The sequence below is a fragment of the Neofelis nebulosa genome, chromosome 11, assembly GCF_028018385.1.
Source record: "Neofelis nebulosa isolate mNeoNeb1 chromosome 11, mNeoNeb1.pri, whole genome shotgun sequence".
NCBI lineage: Eukaryota > Metazoa > Chordata > Mammalia > Carnivora > Felidae > Neofelis > Neofelis nebulosa.
The window spans coordinates 76426672-76444165 of NC_080792.1; the positions used below are offsets into that span (position 1 = coordinate 76426672).

A 17494-nucleotide genomic window follows, 5' to 3' on the forward strand; every position below is an offset into this window, starting at 1 on the left:
TACTACCACCAGATAATGCAGGATGCCTCCTGCCCACGGAGTGTTAACAATGACCAGTGCACCATCCAGGTAACTGTCTTGAACTTACTTGCAGGGACTAAGCCTACAGGCCCCTCTCCAATTCTTCTTCACTAACAGGCAATAGAGTGAAGGACTATTAATCACCTGATCACCACACAAGTTGGTCAATAAGTTTTGCTACTGATTCTCATGGACTTCCCATTAATGGCCTGCAAGGCCCTCATTCTTTTTCTTCCAGAAAACCACGTCTTTGTGAGCATCCCCTTGTTGCCAGGACTTTTAAGAACCATGAAGGGCCTTATTTTCAAATTGGCCTGTCACAGTTTCGTGGATGCTAGTAGAAGACAACACTCCTGGATCGGAGCAAAGGACAGTTTATTATAGCAATAGCAGTGGCCAGACTACCAGCATTTTCTTGTAGATTTTCCAAGCCCCAGGGCCAGGGACTCTTGCACTTTCAGTGGGTTCTGTTACAGGAGAGGAACTCTGAGTTTGAAGAACCCGAATCTTTTATAATAGGTGATATATCTGCCTGTCTTTGGCTTGAAGGGAGATACTATCGTGTCTTCCAAGGCTACTAGCTATATGAACATTCCTGAAAAGGTAGTTTAGAATGAAGGTAGCCAAGGCCTCTGCTCATGAGACATGCAAAAATGCTCCCACTCATCCTTGTAGGAGAGAGTGTCTCCTGAATTCTACAGGACATCAAGGTTCAAATGCAACCTCCCTCTAAATGATGACCTCTGGCTCTGACAAATACAGGAAAGCCACTAAAACAGGTATTGTTAAACATCTGCTGCCGACCATTCATTCACACACTTTGTCAAGGACATACTAGGTGTTAAGGGCTGGGAGCTACAGTAGAGGAGACAGGTAGACAGGATGATGTGGTTGGGGGGTGCAGGGAAAGGTACTCCATTAAAAGTGGTGACACTGAGCAGAGCCTTACGGGAAGAAAGGAGTTTGGCGTGTGGGAGACACAGAGAGGAGGCCAACTTGGCCGCCTCATGGGTCTGTTGTGAGATGTAAACATTAAACCCTTGTAAATCAAGGGGCTCTGAACAGCTTGGGGAGACTAGCTTACCAGATCTCCCAGGGCTGGGGGAGATTCCCAGGAAGCAGTATTCAGGATGCATGTTGAGGCAGATGGCCAGGGAGAGACAAAGAGGAGGAAGTCCAGAGGTGAAGGGGAGGAGAGGATAGAGAAATCACTGGAGAGGCCACTGCGCTGGGCCCGTGGGAGTCTCAGCCTCCATTTCCTGGCACTGAGGTTTTCCCATGAACACTTAAGTCCATGCTCGTCCCATGACTTGGCCCCTGGGACCAGCAGCACAGCAGGATGATGTCTCAGTATCTTCCTGGCTTTCTCAATTCTGTTCTGATGCTAGAGGATGGGGGCAAGTCCGTGATGTGTGTCCCTGGATACTGTAGCTAGAGGCAAGTCAGCAAGGAGAGCAGAATCTGCACTCTTTCAGAGTATTGGGGCCACATGCCAGGTTTTCTACCTGGAGGCAGAACCCCAAGGCCTGTGGCAGCCCATCTCTAGCCCCAGAACTCAGAATTCACTTCCTGGCTCTTCTGGCATTGGCTACCCCCACCCCACCCCCCCGCCCCAGGGTCACCAGGGTTTGCTTCTGACTATGGTCTGGGAAAGCAGCAGTGGTGGGTTTGGGTCTAGCTCTGTCTATAGCTTGTTGAGTGATGACTTTGGACCAGTTGCTCCCCTCGCTGGGCTGCACTCTCCCCCTCGGACTGGACCAACGGTTACTCAAGTGTCAGCATGCTTCACGGGATACTAGTGTTACACAAGAACAACTGTGGCTAATTGGGGGAAAACCTAAATAAAGGGAGTCCCCTTGCTGCAGGATTATACAGAGCCTTTTCTGTACATCCTAGATCTCCCAGAGGGGACTGTAGGTAGCATGGAGTGTTTGCCAAGCTGACCTGACCAGGGTACCCTGTTATACAGAGCTTCTCACCACTGATATATTCTGAAGGGCATGCCTCAGGATGTGCTAGACCAGAGGTCTCCAGGGGTATTCCTAGCTCTGTTATGAGATTTAAAAAATGTAACCACCAGAACTCCCGTGATCCTTGCCTCCTGTATCCTAGCTCTGTGTAATCCCCAGTGTATACTGGATTTACTGGTGCACTTCTAACAGAGTCCTGCAGAAATGATAGGATGTAACTTCTTTTTTTTTTTTAAGTTTATTTTTGAGAGAGAGAGAATGTGTGAGCAGGGGGAAGGGCAGAGAGAGAGAGAAAAGAGAGAATTTCAAGCAGTCTCTGCAGGCTGTCAGCAAAAAGCCCAAGGTGGGGCTTGAACCCACTAACTGTGGGATCATGACCTGAGCTGAAAGCTGAAATCAAGAGTCGGACACTTAACCAACTGAGCCACCCAGGTGCCCCATTTTTAAAAATATGTAGTTATTTATTTTTGAGAGAGGGAGAGAGGGAGAGAGAGAGAGCAGGTGAGGGAGGGGCAGAGAGAGATAGGGAGACACAGAATCTGAAGCAGGTTCCAGGCTCTGAACTGTCAGCGCAGAACCCAACATGGGGCTTGAACCCACAACTGTGAGATCATGACCTGAGCTAAAGTCGGATGCTCAACCGACTGAGCCACCCAGGTGCCCCTAGGATGTCACTTTTGAGATTAGGTTATTAAAAGGCTGTGGCTTGGGGCACCTGGGTGGCTCAGTTGGTTAAGCATCCAATTTCGGCTCAGGTCATAATCTCACAGTCTGTGGGTTTGAGCCCCGTATTGGGCTCTGTGCTGACAGCTCAGAGCCTGGAGCCTGCTTCAGATTCTGTGTCTCCCTCTCTCTCAGCCCCTCCCCCACTCATGTTTTCTCTCTCTCTCTCTCAAAAATGAATAAAAGTTAAAATTTTTTTTTTTAAAAAAAGGCTGTGGCTTCCATACTGGGTGCTCATTCTCTCTCTCTCTCTCTCTCCACCCCCTCCCCCAACTTTATGTCATTACCACTTGCCATATGATGAGGACACCCAGGCAGTCTGTGGTCAACAGCCCTATTTGTGAGCCTGGAAGCAGATGCCCCAGGATGTCAAACCTTGAGGTGACTGCAGCCCTGGCCAACAGCTTAAAAGGCCCCAGGCCAAAGGCACCAGTTCGGCTGCACCCAGCTCTCTGTTCTGTCCGGGCCCCTTGGCTCCGGTGGGGCCCCTCCTAGGAATCCTCAGCCTGTCCCCCTCTTATCCTCATCTGCATGCTCTGAGCAGCCAGCTGTACCCAGTTCTTGTTACCTTATCCACATTTGTCCTGGTTCAACACCTCCTTCATCGTCATTTTTCTCCCACAATTGTATTCAGTGGTCACTCAGAGGCCCCAAGCCAGTCTTTCCCATGCCTGTCCCAACCATGGTATGTGCATTCAGGATGGGGCCCCTTCCCCTAGGATGGGCAGAAGGCTCCTGCTGAAGCACAGAAAGGGGCCAGTGTTGTCGGTTACACATGCAGAATACGTGCTGTGCCGCCAGGCATACTCTAGCAGGGCACCCCGTCCTCGGCTGGTCAACTCCCTGATTGAAAGTATGTCTACAGGGCTGCTCTCCAGTTTGGAGAAGGGTCCAAGACCTCAGTCAGAACTCCTAATACATCCCCTCAAGGTGGGGCTTGGGGAGGGGCAGAGCAGCAGTCAGTCAGGATGAGGTCCCAGCTGGAGACTGGGACCCTACCCAAGAGGCCTGCTCTGGCTCTTTCAGCTCTCTGTGGGACCTGGGGCAGGTCCGAGGCTGCCAGATACTGCAGGATTTACACACATGTCCTTTTTTTCAGAAACAGAATCCTTATCAAATGTAACACTAGAAGACCCCAATAGCTACCAAGTAAGGGGAGCTGCTGACTGGGGGTGGATGGTACAGGGAACGCTGGAGTCCTGCCCACAGGACTCCCCCCATCTATTGCCTCCTATGGGCCCCACTGTCTCCCTCATTTGATTCCACCACCCCCCAGACCTTCCTCCTGCCCAAAGCTGTGTGCCCTCCATGCCCTCTTCAAGAACCACAGTCAAGCTCAGCTCTGACGCCCTTCTGCCCTTCTGTTTCTAGCATTGCCTACCTAATCCTTATATGAGCATCAGGAGGGAGGCAGAACCGAAAAGCAGTTAAACAGGATTCTAGTCTGAGCTACAACCTGGTATGGCAGGCCAGGGACCTGGATTCACATGTGCTCATGCTGAGAATTTAGGAGGGAAACAAGAATTCACAAAGGTGGGCCATAAGTTGCCATCATTTTGCAGTGAGAATAATGTTTATTGAGAATGGCTCATTACAAACAAAATATATATATGTAGAAAATCTCTGCAATGCAAAAGATCCCTTTTGTCCCTGTGTGGCTGGAGTGAACAAAACCAACCATCCAGTGTGGCTTCGCTGGGCCCCTAGCAAGGGGACAGGGGTCATGGGTGCCACATGCTATGGGCAGAAGTTCCTGAAGTCTGGGCTCTCTCCAGCCTTGTTTTCATGACATGTGCAAGAACACAACGTAGCGTGGTTTGCATCCTACCCCCATGACCCTCCCCGGGCAGATGGCACCATCTCAGGCACAGGTAGCTTTCTTGTTAATCTGCCAGATGACCTCTGGCAGGTGACCAGGTGACCTCTAACTTGTGGCCTGCCTAGGGACTGTTTCTGAATGTCACACGATGGACTGAGGTGCTGCAACCACTCTCCGTGGAGGCCGCTCTCCATGACAGCCCCACCAGTCATCCACAGCTTCGCTTCCTCATTGCCTTCCTTGATGCATTTATTCTTACCACAATTTTAGCCAGACCCTTCCTGAGGACGCCCAAACCTCAGCTGCCACACATGGTACTCCTGGGCGTGAAACCAGAGTTCCCTGGGATCTTGGGCCACCCAGCATTAAGGCAAAAGAGACGAGACCAGTCTGAAGGCAATGCTAGTCTCTGACACCAGGGTGGCTGACCTGTTAGCTAACCAGCTAATAGCGCCTCCGTCTCGGCCAAAGGCTGCATCTGGTGCCGAGGAGCGATTTGGCTGGGTGGTCTGACGGCCCTCATAAACAGAGCCCACCTCTGCCCCTCAGAGCAGCCATGGTGGGGAGATGCCAGCCGGCTGGTGGGAGCAGATGCTGAGCATGGTTTGCGGTCCAGAGGGATGGCAGCTGCCATGTGGCTCTTGGGGTAGCCTTGCTCCCTTGCCAATGACCGCTCATGAGGGGTGGGTGTCCTCAGCCCCTTTGGGAATGATCCATTTCCCTTAGTTTTTAGGTGCAGATCTGCATTCAAGACCCAGGCCCACCACTGTCCTGGACACACTGTCCTCAGACTGATGGCCAGATTTTGTCTATAAAGTGAGGGGTCCTGGCACTCAGCCCACCAGCTCTGAGTCCCTTTCTCTTTGAAAGAGAACTTGGGCTGGCTTATCTGCCCTATGAAGAGAGGTGTCAGTGGTTCTGAAGTACCTGAATCTCACTATTATTGTCTTACTTGAGGGTGACTCTCACTCCCCACAAGTGAAAGCTTAAATCTCAAAAACAAAACAAAACAAAACAAATAGTCCATGCTACGTGCAGTGCTATGTGATCCTGGGCAGGTACCACCTTTCTCTGTCAAGAAAAAAAGAGACCCAACTTTCTGTGCAAAATGTCCTGGCATGAACACTGGGGTGGGTGGGAGGCCACAGGCTATCCCCCCCCCCCCACTCCCTCAGCAGTGCAGGCCCTAGCACCCCAGCACCTCCAGCACTGTGAGGCTTGGGGCTCCCCATACCCAGAGAATGGGCCCCACTGTCAGGGCTTAGGCTAGTGTCAGGAGGCCTCATGGGTTGCGGGGGGGGGGGGGGGGGGGGATCTTTGGGACTCAAGTGGCTGTTCTTGGCCCTCAGGGTCGGGCATTCTCAGAGTACATTCAGCCAACAAGAGCCAGGGCCCTGTCTACTCCCCTCAGGGCCCTCCACCCTACAATGCTATAGTACCTGGAGGGTGCAGGGTGAGGGGTGGGGTTCAGGGTCCTTTTGGCCTGAGGCCCAGCCCTCCTCAGGGCCCAGAGGTCTGACAACCAGCCACAGGAACTTGGGTCCACGGGGAGGCGTGAGAGAGTGGCGGCATTCACCAAAGGGCACAGGGAGGTCTATAGCACTTCTGGGAGGACAGGGGGGAGGGCAGTTCCCAGCAAGGCCTGGAGCAGTCTGCAGCCCTGGGAGCTGGGGTTGGCTACATGGTCTCCAAACACACAGATGCCATCCTGACAAGCGGCATCTCCAGGGCTCAGCCCCCAGGTCTGTGGGGAGACGAGCTCAGCCTTCTCCACCTGGGTCTGTTTTGCAGGCAACAAAGGCGCCCACGGGGCTGGAAGTCCCCTGGGCGTGGTTGGAGTTGGGCCTGGGGTCCCGGGGGAGGCTCTACTCAGATGCTCTGCGGAGGCCTCCAGCAACCAGCAGGTGTGCAGGGTAAGTGGCATGATGACACGCGCAACGCTGGTGGACAAAGCAGGCACGCCTTGGGCTCCAAGAATTCCCTGGGGCTTTGTCACATGGGCCAAGGCGGGATGCAGTTCTGCATCCAAGCCCTAGCAGCTCGGGGCCTGCGCCAAGGCCTCCTGAGTGGGCCTGACTGGGGTGTGGCAGGGTGGGGTGTGAGGGCCTGGGCACACCAGGCTCCCGCCGTCAGCTGTCCAAGTAGACAAAGAGGATGTCCTCATCTGTGCCATAACTGGTTCTGGCCTCCTCGAAGTTACTGATGCTGGTGCTGCACATTCCTGCTGAGGGCAGGAAGGGCAGAGTGGGGTCAGCAGGTAGAGGGGGGTGTACCTGCCTCACTGGCGCCCAGGGGAGCTGGAGGACATCTCACCATGGCTCACTCGTCTGGCCACCCTTTGCCACTCGTCTTCCGTCCCCAGGAAGCCTTCCTTGCCTATTTCAGGCTTCATGAGCTCATTCTCTGACCCTTCCCCAGTTTCGAAGATGGAGAAGGTGAGGCCCAGAGAGGGGAAGAAACATGTTTGAGGACACATGGGGTAAGTGTGCTAGAGTGAGGACAGTCCTTCCCAGTCCCCAGGGCAGTGGGGAGCCCTTGCTGGATCTGGAGCAAGAGCTGGAACTGGGCAGACCTTCCTCTCTGACAAGTATGCTTGCTAGCTGTCCTGGGAGGGCTGGAATGAGGGAGATGGCAGGGACCAGGGTGGGGGACAGCAGAGTAAGGGTGAGGCAGGGCCCTGGGCAGCGGTGTGGGAGGGAGATGGCCTGGCCTGGTGTAGCAATGACCAGGGTGTGGAGGCTGGCAGGACCTCGGGTTTGTGGCTGCTCTGTGTAGGCCAAAGAAGCAGCGCAGATGACAGGAGCTCAGGAGGAGCAAAAGTTTGGGGAGAAGGCAGTGAGGGAGGTCTTGAATGAGAAGGAATCATGGGGACTGGACTGTGAATGCAGCCTGCCCCACCCACTCTCCCCAGCCTGCCCAGCACTCACGGTCAGCATAGGCTGGGTTGTTGTAGAAGATGCAGCCAGTGGCCCGGTTGTAGCCACGCAGAACAATGAAGTGGCCCTGGTAGTCAGGGGTCCGGCAGAAGCAGCGGTGGCCGCTGGGGGCGAAGCAGCAGTACTTGACAGGACTGGAGCAGAGGTCGCAGTGCAACACCCCAGAGTTGACCAGCACAATGGCCACGTGGCCCTGTGCCAGGTGCTCCTGGATATCCTGCACGCTCACTGTGCTGTGGGCGGGAGGAGAGTCAGCTGGCACCGTTGGGTCCCATTCCCCATCTCTCAAGTGGACCCCTGCCTGGATCACAAAGCTTGGGGACATGGCTGACTTTCCTCCCTCCTGAGCTCTTTGCAGATAGGAACATCCTGCCTTGTCACTATGGCCCAAGCTCAGCCCAGGATTCAGCATGGGACCAGTGCAGGGGGTGGGAGAGCTCTGGATATGCCCAAGGACCAGCTGGCCCTGTCACGTCCTTCTAGGGGTGGCAGGAAGTCAGCTCCAGATGAGACCCTGTCAAGGGCCACTGGATCAATACATGGGACCCCACCTCCCACCCTGGCTAGTGAAGTTTTTTTTGCTGAGCACCCTCCTTGATCATTTACCCTAAATCACATGCAGTTTACATTGGAAGCTATCAGATCAACTTAATTTCCCAAATCTGAGCCAAGCATGGCTTCATTAGTTTTAAAACCACATGCTTCTCGGGGCGCCTGGGTGGCTCAGTAGGTTAAGTGTCTGACTCTTGGTTTTGGTTTAGGTCATGATCTCACGGTTCGTGGGTTTGAGTCACGACGCTGTGCTGACATTGCGGAGCCAGCTTGGGATTCTCTCCCTCTTTCTCTGCCCCTTCCCACTCGTGTTCTCTATCTCAAAATAAATAAATAAGAACTTAAAAAAAAAAAAACTTAAATAAAATAAAGCCACATGCTTCTCTGAAAGGACTATTTTTCTTTTTGTTTTTTCTTTTCTCTAAGGTTCCTTGTGGCAGACGGGGCTGCCCACGAAGGGCTGGTCAGCAGCGTTTCCAGGGACCCCCCAGTTCAGCTGAGCCAGCTGCTCCCTGAGGCAGACTATCAGGCACTGCCCCATTCAATGCCCCACAAAAGGCAGCAAATCCAGAAGGGGAGAGGGGCTGTGAAGTGGTGGTTCTCTAGGCTATGGGGGCCTCCTTCCTCAGCAGTCTCCTCAGGAGTGGCAACGTTAGCACTACGTGGCCTGACCCAACTCCAGCCCATGGCTAAGTCACAAGGCGCTTTGGTTTGGTTGCCTCAGCCTGGAGAAAGACGCCATTTTTCCATTTGGTCTTTGAAATGAAATAGCTGGCTGAGTTCCCGATGGTACGTACAAGAACGGGATTTCAACTACAGAGAAAAAGCGGGGGCTGCGCTGGAACAAATGCATCGTGCTTCACGGAATAACTGGGTGTGGAAGAGCCAGGTTTGGATCACAGCATGGCCGAGTTGCCGAAGGTGACCATGGGCAGCTCACACTATTTTTCCCATCCTCAGTTTCCTCACCTGAGGAATGGGGACAGCACCAGCTTCCCACTCAACAAGATAGCACATGTCAGGTGCCACTAAATAAACATTTGTTCTTTTCCTTCCAACGTGTGCTCACGTGGCTGAAGGATGTGTGGAGACTTTTCCCATTTTCCCAATTACCTATCATGCAGTAACATTATGTTAACAATGAAAACATAGGTCTGTAAAGAACAGGGAGACCTGAGAAGAGTGGTCTAGGGGAGCCCAACCAGGATCGAAGCTAACATGCCTCAGCCTGGAGAAGAAAGTCATTAGATTCTGAGGAAGTTACTTCCAGGATCTGCCTGAATCGTGTTCCTCACGTATAGCTGAGAAGGGGGAGACCCACATAAGGTCATAGCAGTCTGTGGAGATCTGAGAGCCAGGCCTCCCTAGAGACCCTACACACTGGGCTGTCCCGTTACTCTCCATCACCGTGCCAGCACATTCCTTAGGCTGTCACCCCTTCATTAAGTCTTCCTGTGTTCTGTCTCATGCTATCATCTGTGAGCAGACTGAGGGCAGGCTGGAGTCTGTCTTGCTCACTTGTTCCTCCAGCCCCTGCTCATGATCCACCTGAGGCCAGAGTTTTGTGTATCCACATGTCCCCATTTTATGGATGGAAACAGTAAGGCCTAGGAGCCCAAGTCTGTGTGCCCTTAGCCTCAGAATTGGCCGAGATTCTGGGTAGGAAAGCCCAGTTCTGCCTGACTGCCAAGTCCCTAGCCTTTCCTGTACATCATCCCAAGGTCTCCCCCATAGTAAATATGTGGGTGAGTAGGTGCACAAGGAAGAGTGAGGGGAGGCTCACCATTTTTCCACCAGCACCTTGCAGGCCTTGGCTTGTGCAAACAGCTGGTTCACCCGGGTCTCCTCTGTGTCAAAGTGCTTTCTGTAGAAGGACTGAAGAGGGAAGAGCAGGCTGGAGGGGATGCCTGTCCTGGCTGTCCTCACCCCATTTGGATGAAGTAAAGAGCATGTTATGGAGTTAAAGATGGTGAAAGAGGGGACGAGCCCGGCCTGCTAGGGGAGATGCAGCACACCCGGGCAGAAAGCTGCGTCTGTCTCAAGCCGGCAGGATGGCTAGCCAGAATGCACAGGACCACACAGAGGCATGAGGAGGATGCTCAGGAGACAGGTAAGCAGTTGAGCTCAGGCAGCCTAGCTCCCCCAGCAAGGCTAGTCATTCCTGGGCTTGTGAACCCCAAGGACATCAGTGGGAGTCTGTGGTAAATGAGCAAAAGGGGTGGCTGAGCCCACTCAGATGCTCCTCCACTGCTTGGCTTAGCAAGATGAGATTCATGGGACATACTTTATTTGGCATAGGGGACTTAAGGGGGCTAAAGCCCTCCGGGCAGAGGCAGGAGAGACCCTGTTCTTGGGTTCTTTTCTCTGCCTTGCAGCCACAGTGATCAAGCCAGATCCATTAGCGTTCTTCCCCCGGCCTGGAAGGTTCAAAGGAGAGTTAGGTTGACTGGCACTGGCCACCATGTGACAACCCTCTTGCCAGTGAGGCCAGGAGAGACTCTGTTCTGCCAAGTTTTGGAGCCTGGGCCTACATGTGCCTCTGCAGCAGGCAAGACTGGCTCTAACTACACGGGTTGGGGGGTGGGGGTGCACTGGTATAATGTCGAGGCTATGTTGACATTCTATTTCAAAAAGAAAAAAATAGGAAAGGTGGCATTTTAGTTTTTCTTCCTGAATAGCAATTACCCAGATTGGAGCCAGCTGTCCCTGTGACAAGGAAGAAAATGGGCAAGTGGCAGCAGGGTGAGGTCAGAATGACATGCTCAAAGGCCCTGGACAACAGGAAGGAGGGACGCAGAAGGCGGCCTGAGATGCTCCCCTGCACATCATCAAGTGTTCTTGAAGGTAGGCAGCTCTCACTGCTTAGATGCTTTGGGCAGGCTGGACCTCAAGGTCACCCGGTCTGACTGCTTCGAATGTCCTGCCCACTGGACATTTGCTGCTGTTCCCCGGTCTCTGTGCACCTGTGTGCCCACTCGGGTGTCAAGGCCTTGACCATACCCTTTTTCAATTGCTGGGCCTGGGTGATGGCCTGGCGGTTGAGTGCTCACCTGGTTCTTGTAGCCCTTGTCAACGCCCAGGGTCTGTGTGCAGAAACGGTGCCTCACACCAAAGTGGCGCATTAGGTAAGCCAGGTCAATGGTCCAGATGCTCCTGGTTAGTCGCAGCTCCTGCAGGGCACTCTCAAACTCATTGTCGTCCAGCTGGCCCAGGTACCTGTGGGCAGACAGGCTGCTGAGGTTGGCTTGCCAAGCTGGCTGGGGTCATCCTCCTCCCAAGGGCCCACCAGCCACTATCAGAAGGCTCCATCCTTTGTCATGATCCTACATCTTGTCTACTTCTTGGGCACAGCGTGAGGCTGCCTGGGGCACTGTGTTGGCCCCAGAGTCGAGGATTCTGCTTCTTGAGTCTCTTGCAGGTTGTGTGACTTTGGGTAAGTTGCCAACCACTCTGGCCTCATCTCTAGGATGAGATGCTTGGACCACATCAGTGGTTTTCTAAGTTTCAGACACAGAACCCTTTTGTTGAACACTGTCTTTCCTGGAATTCCAAGATATAAAACAGGTATGGGAGAGGTTACTCTGAGGTTCCTGGCAGCTGCCTGAAAAATCTCCTACAAGGAGATCACTATGGTCCCTCTATGCTCTGATGCCTAAGGTTCCTGTGATATTCATTCACACAGCCTTAGTTCAACAGTCGGCTCCCTAGTGACTGTGTCACTAGGGAGCCTGAGGTTGGAAGGTCCCATGTCCCTGTCATGGGGTCACTCTGTGGGCCAGGACTGGGCACCTGGGTCTTCCTTGGCTATCCCCTGAGCCTAGTCCACCCTTTGCTTGCTTTTGCAGATGGAACCAAGCCTGGATGGAAGCTGGGCCTCCTGTAAACCCTAACCATGAATAGCCATATGGATGATGAATCCCACCCAGGTCTTGCCCTGTTTCTCCTTCCAGCCAGAGCAGATGGTGTGGATGGGGAGAGCCTAGGCCTGAGCACTCACCGCAGCACCATTTTGGAGCAGGCCAGGCCGCAGTCCCAGTGGTAGAGCTGCTGGATGATGGGCACGGGCAGCTGCACAAAGTCTCCTGTGTGGAAACACAAGGAAGTCACAGACCTTTGGCATTGTGCCTGTCACTGCCACCCCCATTGGAGCCACCATCATTAGCTCCTGCCCAGATCCGGTAGGGGCTGTTCAGAAGCTGGTAAACAGCCTTTCAGGTGCCTCAATCCATTCTCCTTACAACAGCAGTAATCTCCCCAAAACAACCAGTCAGAGTAGGCCAGCCCTGCACAAAACCCTGCAATGGGTTGGTTCCTGCATCTCTTAGGACAATGCCTTCATGGCTGCTGCCCCAGCACCCTCTGCCTTCTTGCCTCCCTCATCCTCATTAGGCCTACCTCTAGGCAGAACATTCACCTGCTGTGATCCCTTATGCTCCAGGGCCTTTGCACACCTCTTCCCCCTGCCTGAGCTCTCCTGGCCTCCCAGGTGCCTGACCTAACTCCTACCTTTGGGTATCACTTCTCCACGATGTTGCCTCCATCATGCATAGCCCCCCGCTACATGCACTCACAGACCCACAGGCCTCTCTTTTAGAGCACTCTTTTTGGTGGGACCTCTGAGGAGGCTGGGACAGGGCAGGCACATGGGAGATGCTCAGCAGATATTCAAGTCTGAATTCATGAGGCCCCTCGTGGTCTACCTAACTCCAAAGCCCTGCAAGGCCACCAAAGTGTGAAGTCCATGGTTAGAAGGAAGGGATAGTGTCATGTAATCTGTGTATGTGCAACGCTACCCTAGGTGACCTCTCAGTCTATTCTTGCCATACAGTGTGGAGCAGCAGAAAGAACCCAACCTAAGCATTTTAGCCCCAGCTCTGTCACAGGCTGGCTGTGGGCTGAGCAACTGACTTCCTCTTGCTGGACTGAGTTTGGCTATCTCTAAAGTGGGGGACTTTGGTCTGATTCTGTCATTCAATCAACAAATATTTCCCAAGAGCCTAGCATGTGAACTGGAGATGTGGTGTAAGTGACATAAACAGATCCCTGTCCTGGTGGTCAGCAACAACAAGCAAGTGTAAGAGAAAATCAGAGGGCTAGTCTGGGGAAATGGTGGGGGTATGTCTTAGAGAGTGACAGTGAGGAAAAGGAAGACAGGGGGGAACAACATGCACTGAAGTGCTAAGGCAGGGGCCAGCTGGCATGTGGCCTATTAGAACCTCCTACTCTGGGATCCCACAATCTGGACAAAGTTCATAGTCTAGAGAAATGGGAGGGACTTCACTTCAGCTATCACCACTCACTGCTCATTCATGACACCCACTCAGCATGTGAAAACCCAGCCCACATTGTTTCCTCATCTTGGGAGTCTCTGGGGTCTCTTCTGAACCCATGACCTGTCTGTGCAGAGCTGTGCCAGAAGCTGGCTTGCTATGCCAGCCCTGGCTCCCGCTGCATGTAGCAACCAGAAGGGCCCTGATGTCTCTCCTGGCTTTTCAACCTGCTGGCCTTGTCTGGGCAGTGTCTTGCCTGGAGTGAGTCCCAAGCTCCTATGCTCCTATGTCTAAACTCTCCCCAGCCTGCAAGGTCTGGCGCAGATGCCAGGTGCCTTCTCTGATCCTAAGCTGGCTATGCCTTTTCCCTCATCTGCACTCTGTCAGGCCAGAGTTCACGCTTTGGCTCACAGGACCCTTGCATTGAACTTGTTTGTGCCCTGCTGAGCTGTTGTACATTCCCAGGAGGCAGGGACCTGTGACTGCTCCTTCACTGCCTTATACTTGGCCTTTCTCCCCCCATTCCTCACCTCCAAGGGCAAGCAGCAGGGTGTATGGATGGCAGGATGGTGTGGGCGAGTACAGGCCTCTTGTTGGCTGAGTCACTTGAGGAGAGGCATTTGGCCTCTTTGTGCCTACTTCTTCCTCTATGAAATGGACCGCCACAGATGCCAGTCTGCAGAGTGCTATGAGCACTCAGGGCAAGAGCATGTGTAAAGCTCTTTGCAGGTGCTGACGTGAATGCTGCCCTCCATCCAGGGTGGGCCTGTACACTGAGCCCAACTGGGCTGAGGTTTTTGTTCCCTCCTTCTCCTGACCCCTGATGCCTCTAAAAGGAACCCAGGCCATCATTCAAGGCCTCCCACATTTGCCTCTTCCCACTGCCATAGATTTAGTTCTGAGGGCTCAGTGCAGCCTGACTTCTGCCTATCCTCTGTTCCAAATTCTACCTCCAGCTCCTCCCCCATCTGTACACAGTAGCCAGGGGGATCCCATCCACAGGCTCCCATTACTCTTAGAATAAAGTTGTCACCCCATTCCATGGCCCGCAGGGCCCAGCCCAATCTGGGCCCCACCAGCCTCACCTTGGCCCTGACACCTCATGAACCCAGTTCCACCCAGTGACCCTGGGAACCCATCAAGCTTCATTCCACCCCTCTGCAAATGCAGCAGTCTCTGTCTGGGACTTTCCTCTGCAGTTCTCGAGGCTGCCCCTTTTTGTCATTCAGGTCCCAGCTCAAATGCTCCTCCTCTGAGAGGATTTTTCTGACCATGCCTTCAGGGGAGAAGGACCCCCTTCCCAGCATCCTGTTTGTTTCCTTTATAGTACTTAGCAAAATTAATAAGAAAACTAAAAATAAAATAGAGCTACTCCATCTCCCCACAAGACTGTAAGCTTCCTGATGACAGAGTTTGCTAATCTTGTTGACTGTTATTCCTAATGCCTAGTGTCTGATGCTTAGCAGTAACTCAACAAACATTTGTTGGAAGAAATGAACTTATTAAGCAATCAATGTGTGCTACGATTTGAGAACACTAAATCTCAAGTCCTGCTCTCCAGATCATATTCTTAAAAATTCCCTGCAATGGGGTACGCCTGGGTGGCTTAGTCGGTTGAGCGTCCAACTTTGGCTCTGGTCATGATCTCATGGTTTGTGGGTACGAGCCCCACGTCAGGCTCTGTGCTGACAGCTCGGGAGCCTGGAGCCTGCTTCGGATTCTGTGTCTCCCTCTCTCTCTCTCTGCCTCTCCCCCACTTGTGCTCTGTCTCTCTCTCAAAAATAAATAAAATGTAAAAAAAAAAAAAAAAAAAAAATCCCTGCAACGGGTTGAGTGGAGAGAGAGCAGGGTGCTGTTCTCTCATGGTGGAATGTGTCGCTTTTCAAGAATCCTTCACTGTGGCAATAACCCACCTTTTTGTTTCTCTCTACATAGGCTGTTTACTCCCCAGCCTTTGCTCTTGCAAATCCCTTGTCTGGAATGTTGTCTCCCATCTCTGAACATCCAAATGCTCTGGTCTCTTTCCCTCTCTGAGCCCTTCAATATGGAGTATTTGATGTGATCGTGCCTGCCTTCCCCACTGGACAGACTGAGAATACCTCAGTGGCAGGCAGGGACAGGGTTGCATTTGCCTCTTCCCAGCCCTTCGACACTCATACATGCTTGATGAATGGAAGGTGTTTTTCCAAAAAGGCCTTATCTCTTGAGATGCCTAGGCCTACTTGTCATGGCAATGCCCCAACCCCCTCTTTAACCCCCACCCTGGCTTCCAGACTACGGCCCTCTGTTCACGGTTCCCTCCTCACTCTGTGGCCCAGGCTCTGGCACTGGCTAGCTGGGTCATCTTTGGCCAGGCTTTGACTCTGTCTGTGCCTTCCCCTATTCTCAGCTATAAATGTGGCACAGGACAGCTGCTCCCTAGGGCCCTTGTGTGCTCTTCCTCTTCTTGCCCTGGTCCCTAGAACCCCTTGATTCTGAGGCCTCACAAGGCTAAACACTTCCACATGGCCATCTCCAGCCTTGGCATGGGCAAGTTAGCCCACAGGGATCCAGAGCTACTGCTGTGGGAGAGATAAGGGGAGGCAAGGCCTTCTAAGTCCAGAACTGCTGCCAGATGTTGATGCTTGGAGCCAAGGCTTTGTCTCACCTGAAAATAGGGTTTGCCTGTTAGGCCCTGGCCTGGCTTCAGTTGGCAGCTGTTGCCAAAGAAGGTAGGCAGATCATTGGTCCTGAATACTTACTTCCTTTCAGCTCTATCTGCTTGTGTGCAAAAGTGCAAGTAACAATGGTAACCTACTTTACAGGGTCCTTATGAGGATTAATAAGGCACTGCATGTAAACAACTTAGCACAGTGCCTGCTCGGAGAAAGCTCCCTATAAATGTGAGCTATTACTTCACTGAGACTCAGGAAACCAAGTGTCTGATCCAAGATCACAGAGTTAGATAACTGGAAGAGTAGGGATGCAAAAATCAGGACAGCATCAGACCCTATGCTCTGCTGCATTCACAAAAGAGACCCCTCTCTGGTTGTGACACCAAGCTCCCTGATGTCTTAGGGTTGGGTCACACATGCTCTTGACCTCTCCCTTGAGTTGGCACCTCACCTCAGAGTTTACTAGCACTTTCTCTTTCTAATCAACCCTGAGAACAGGAATCTTTGCCTTTCCCCTCCCCCATTCAGGAAAGCAAACTGAAGCCCAAGGCACTAAATTTCAGTCTTGGTTTCTGCCCCACAGGAACTCAGGCCACCTGAGGGCAGAAGGAACCAGAGGGTCAAGAACTACTGCAAGACAAAACGCTGACCCTGGGAGGCCAGGGTAAGGGGCACACCCATTGCTCTGTGCTCTGGGCCAGGTCCCTGCCCTTCTAGGCCTCAGTTACCCCAGAGTTCCGGGAGGGGACGGGATCTCCTAAGGCGGCTCCAGCAGGACTTTTCGCTTCTGGGCAAGGTGCCGCCCTTGCCTCGAAACCAGGACCCTCCCACCACGACCGCTTTCAGAGCTGACTGGGGTCCCAGCCCTAAGAGTATTAGTAAATCCCAAGTGACCCGGGCTGGGGATAAGCGGCCAAGGCGGGAGTGTATACACCTGGCCAGGTGTCGCTCAAAGCCCTAAAGCCCGGCCCGTGGCGGCGGTCGGCCCAAGGTCGCGCGGCCGGACCCTGCCCGCGCTAGGGCGGAGTCCCCCTCGTTCCCCGGGGTGAGGGCTGGGCCCTCGGGGAAGCACTGACCGGGCTCGAGCGGCGGCCCCGCTGCCTCCGCCTCCGTCCTCATGACCCGGGCCGCGCGGGGCGCCCATGGCCCCCGCCCGGCTCCGGCTGCAGCTTCGGCTTCGACTGGAGCGGGAGTGGGGCCGGTGCGTGTCAGGTTCCTCCGCCGCCGCTGCTGCCGCCACTGCCACCGCCACCGCGGTGGGGAGAAGAGGAGGCGGTGGCAGGGCCGCCCCAAGCCCCGCCCCGCCCCTTCCAGGCTTCGGGTCAGGCCCCGCCCCTTTCCTAAACCCCACCCCTTCCCTGCCTCAAGGAGGCCCCTCCCTTTCTTTTCCCCTCCCCCGACTTCTATTCCTAGAGGGCCCCGGCCTCAGGATCTAAGCGGGTCCTGGCTAATGGCAATGTCAGCTCCCTGTGACCCCGCCCCTTTCCCCTCCACCACGCACAGGCGCGCAGGCCCTTCCCTGCCTCCGTTCCCCGGAAGCTCCGCCCTT

General features: G+C 53.7%; 1 protein-coding gene across 3 annotated transcripts; it reads right to left on the minus strand.

Annotated features, from left to right (window-relative positions):
- Positions 1-4265: 4265 nt before the first annotated feature.
- On the minus strand, positions 4266-17248 carry GUCD1 (guanylyl cyclase domain containing 1). 3 transcript variants are annotated; one of them, XM_058690961.1, is made up of 7 exons: positions 17022-17248; positions 12019-12103; positions 11072-11237; positions 9805-9896; positions 7461-7702; positions 6847-6942; positions 4266-6757 (listed from the first exon to the last, which is right to left on the minus strand). In XM_058690961.1, the coding sequence occupies exons 1-7, from the start codon at positions 17062-17064 to the stop codon at positions 6663-6665; spliced, it is 819 nt and encodes a 272-aa protein (XP_058546944.1). In that variant the 5' UTR covers positions 17065-17248; the 3' UTR covers positions 4266-6662. The 3 variants fall into 3 exon arrangements, with proteins under 3 accessions (XP_058546944.1, XP_058546942.1, XP_058546943.1); XM_058690959.1 differs by lacking the exon at positions 6847-6942 and having other exon boundaries at positions 17022-17245; XM_058690960.1 differs by lacking the exon at positions 6847-6942 and having other exon boundaries at positions 4266-6754; positions 17022-17241.
- Between the last annotated feature and the right edge of the window lie 246 nt (positions 17249-17494).

Bases quoted from the DNA above. Each gene is read 5' to 3' on its own strand.
- GUCD1 (XM_058690961.1), bottom strand. From the start codon at position 17,064: ATGAGGACGGAGGCGGAGGCAGCGGGGCCGCCGCTCGAGCCCG. The intron at 7,703-9,804 runs GTGAGCCTCCCC...TCCCGCCCACAG, and splicing joins AAGGTGCTGGTGGAAAAATG to CACAGTGAGCGTGCAGGATA. The intron at 6,758-6,846 runs GTGAGATGTCCT...TCCTGCCCTCAG, and splicing joins GGCCAGACGAGTGAGCCATG to CAGGAATGTGCAGCACCAGC.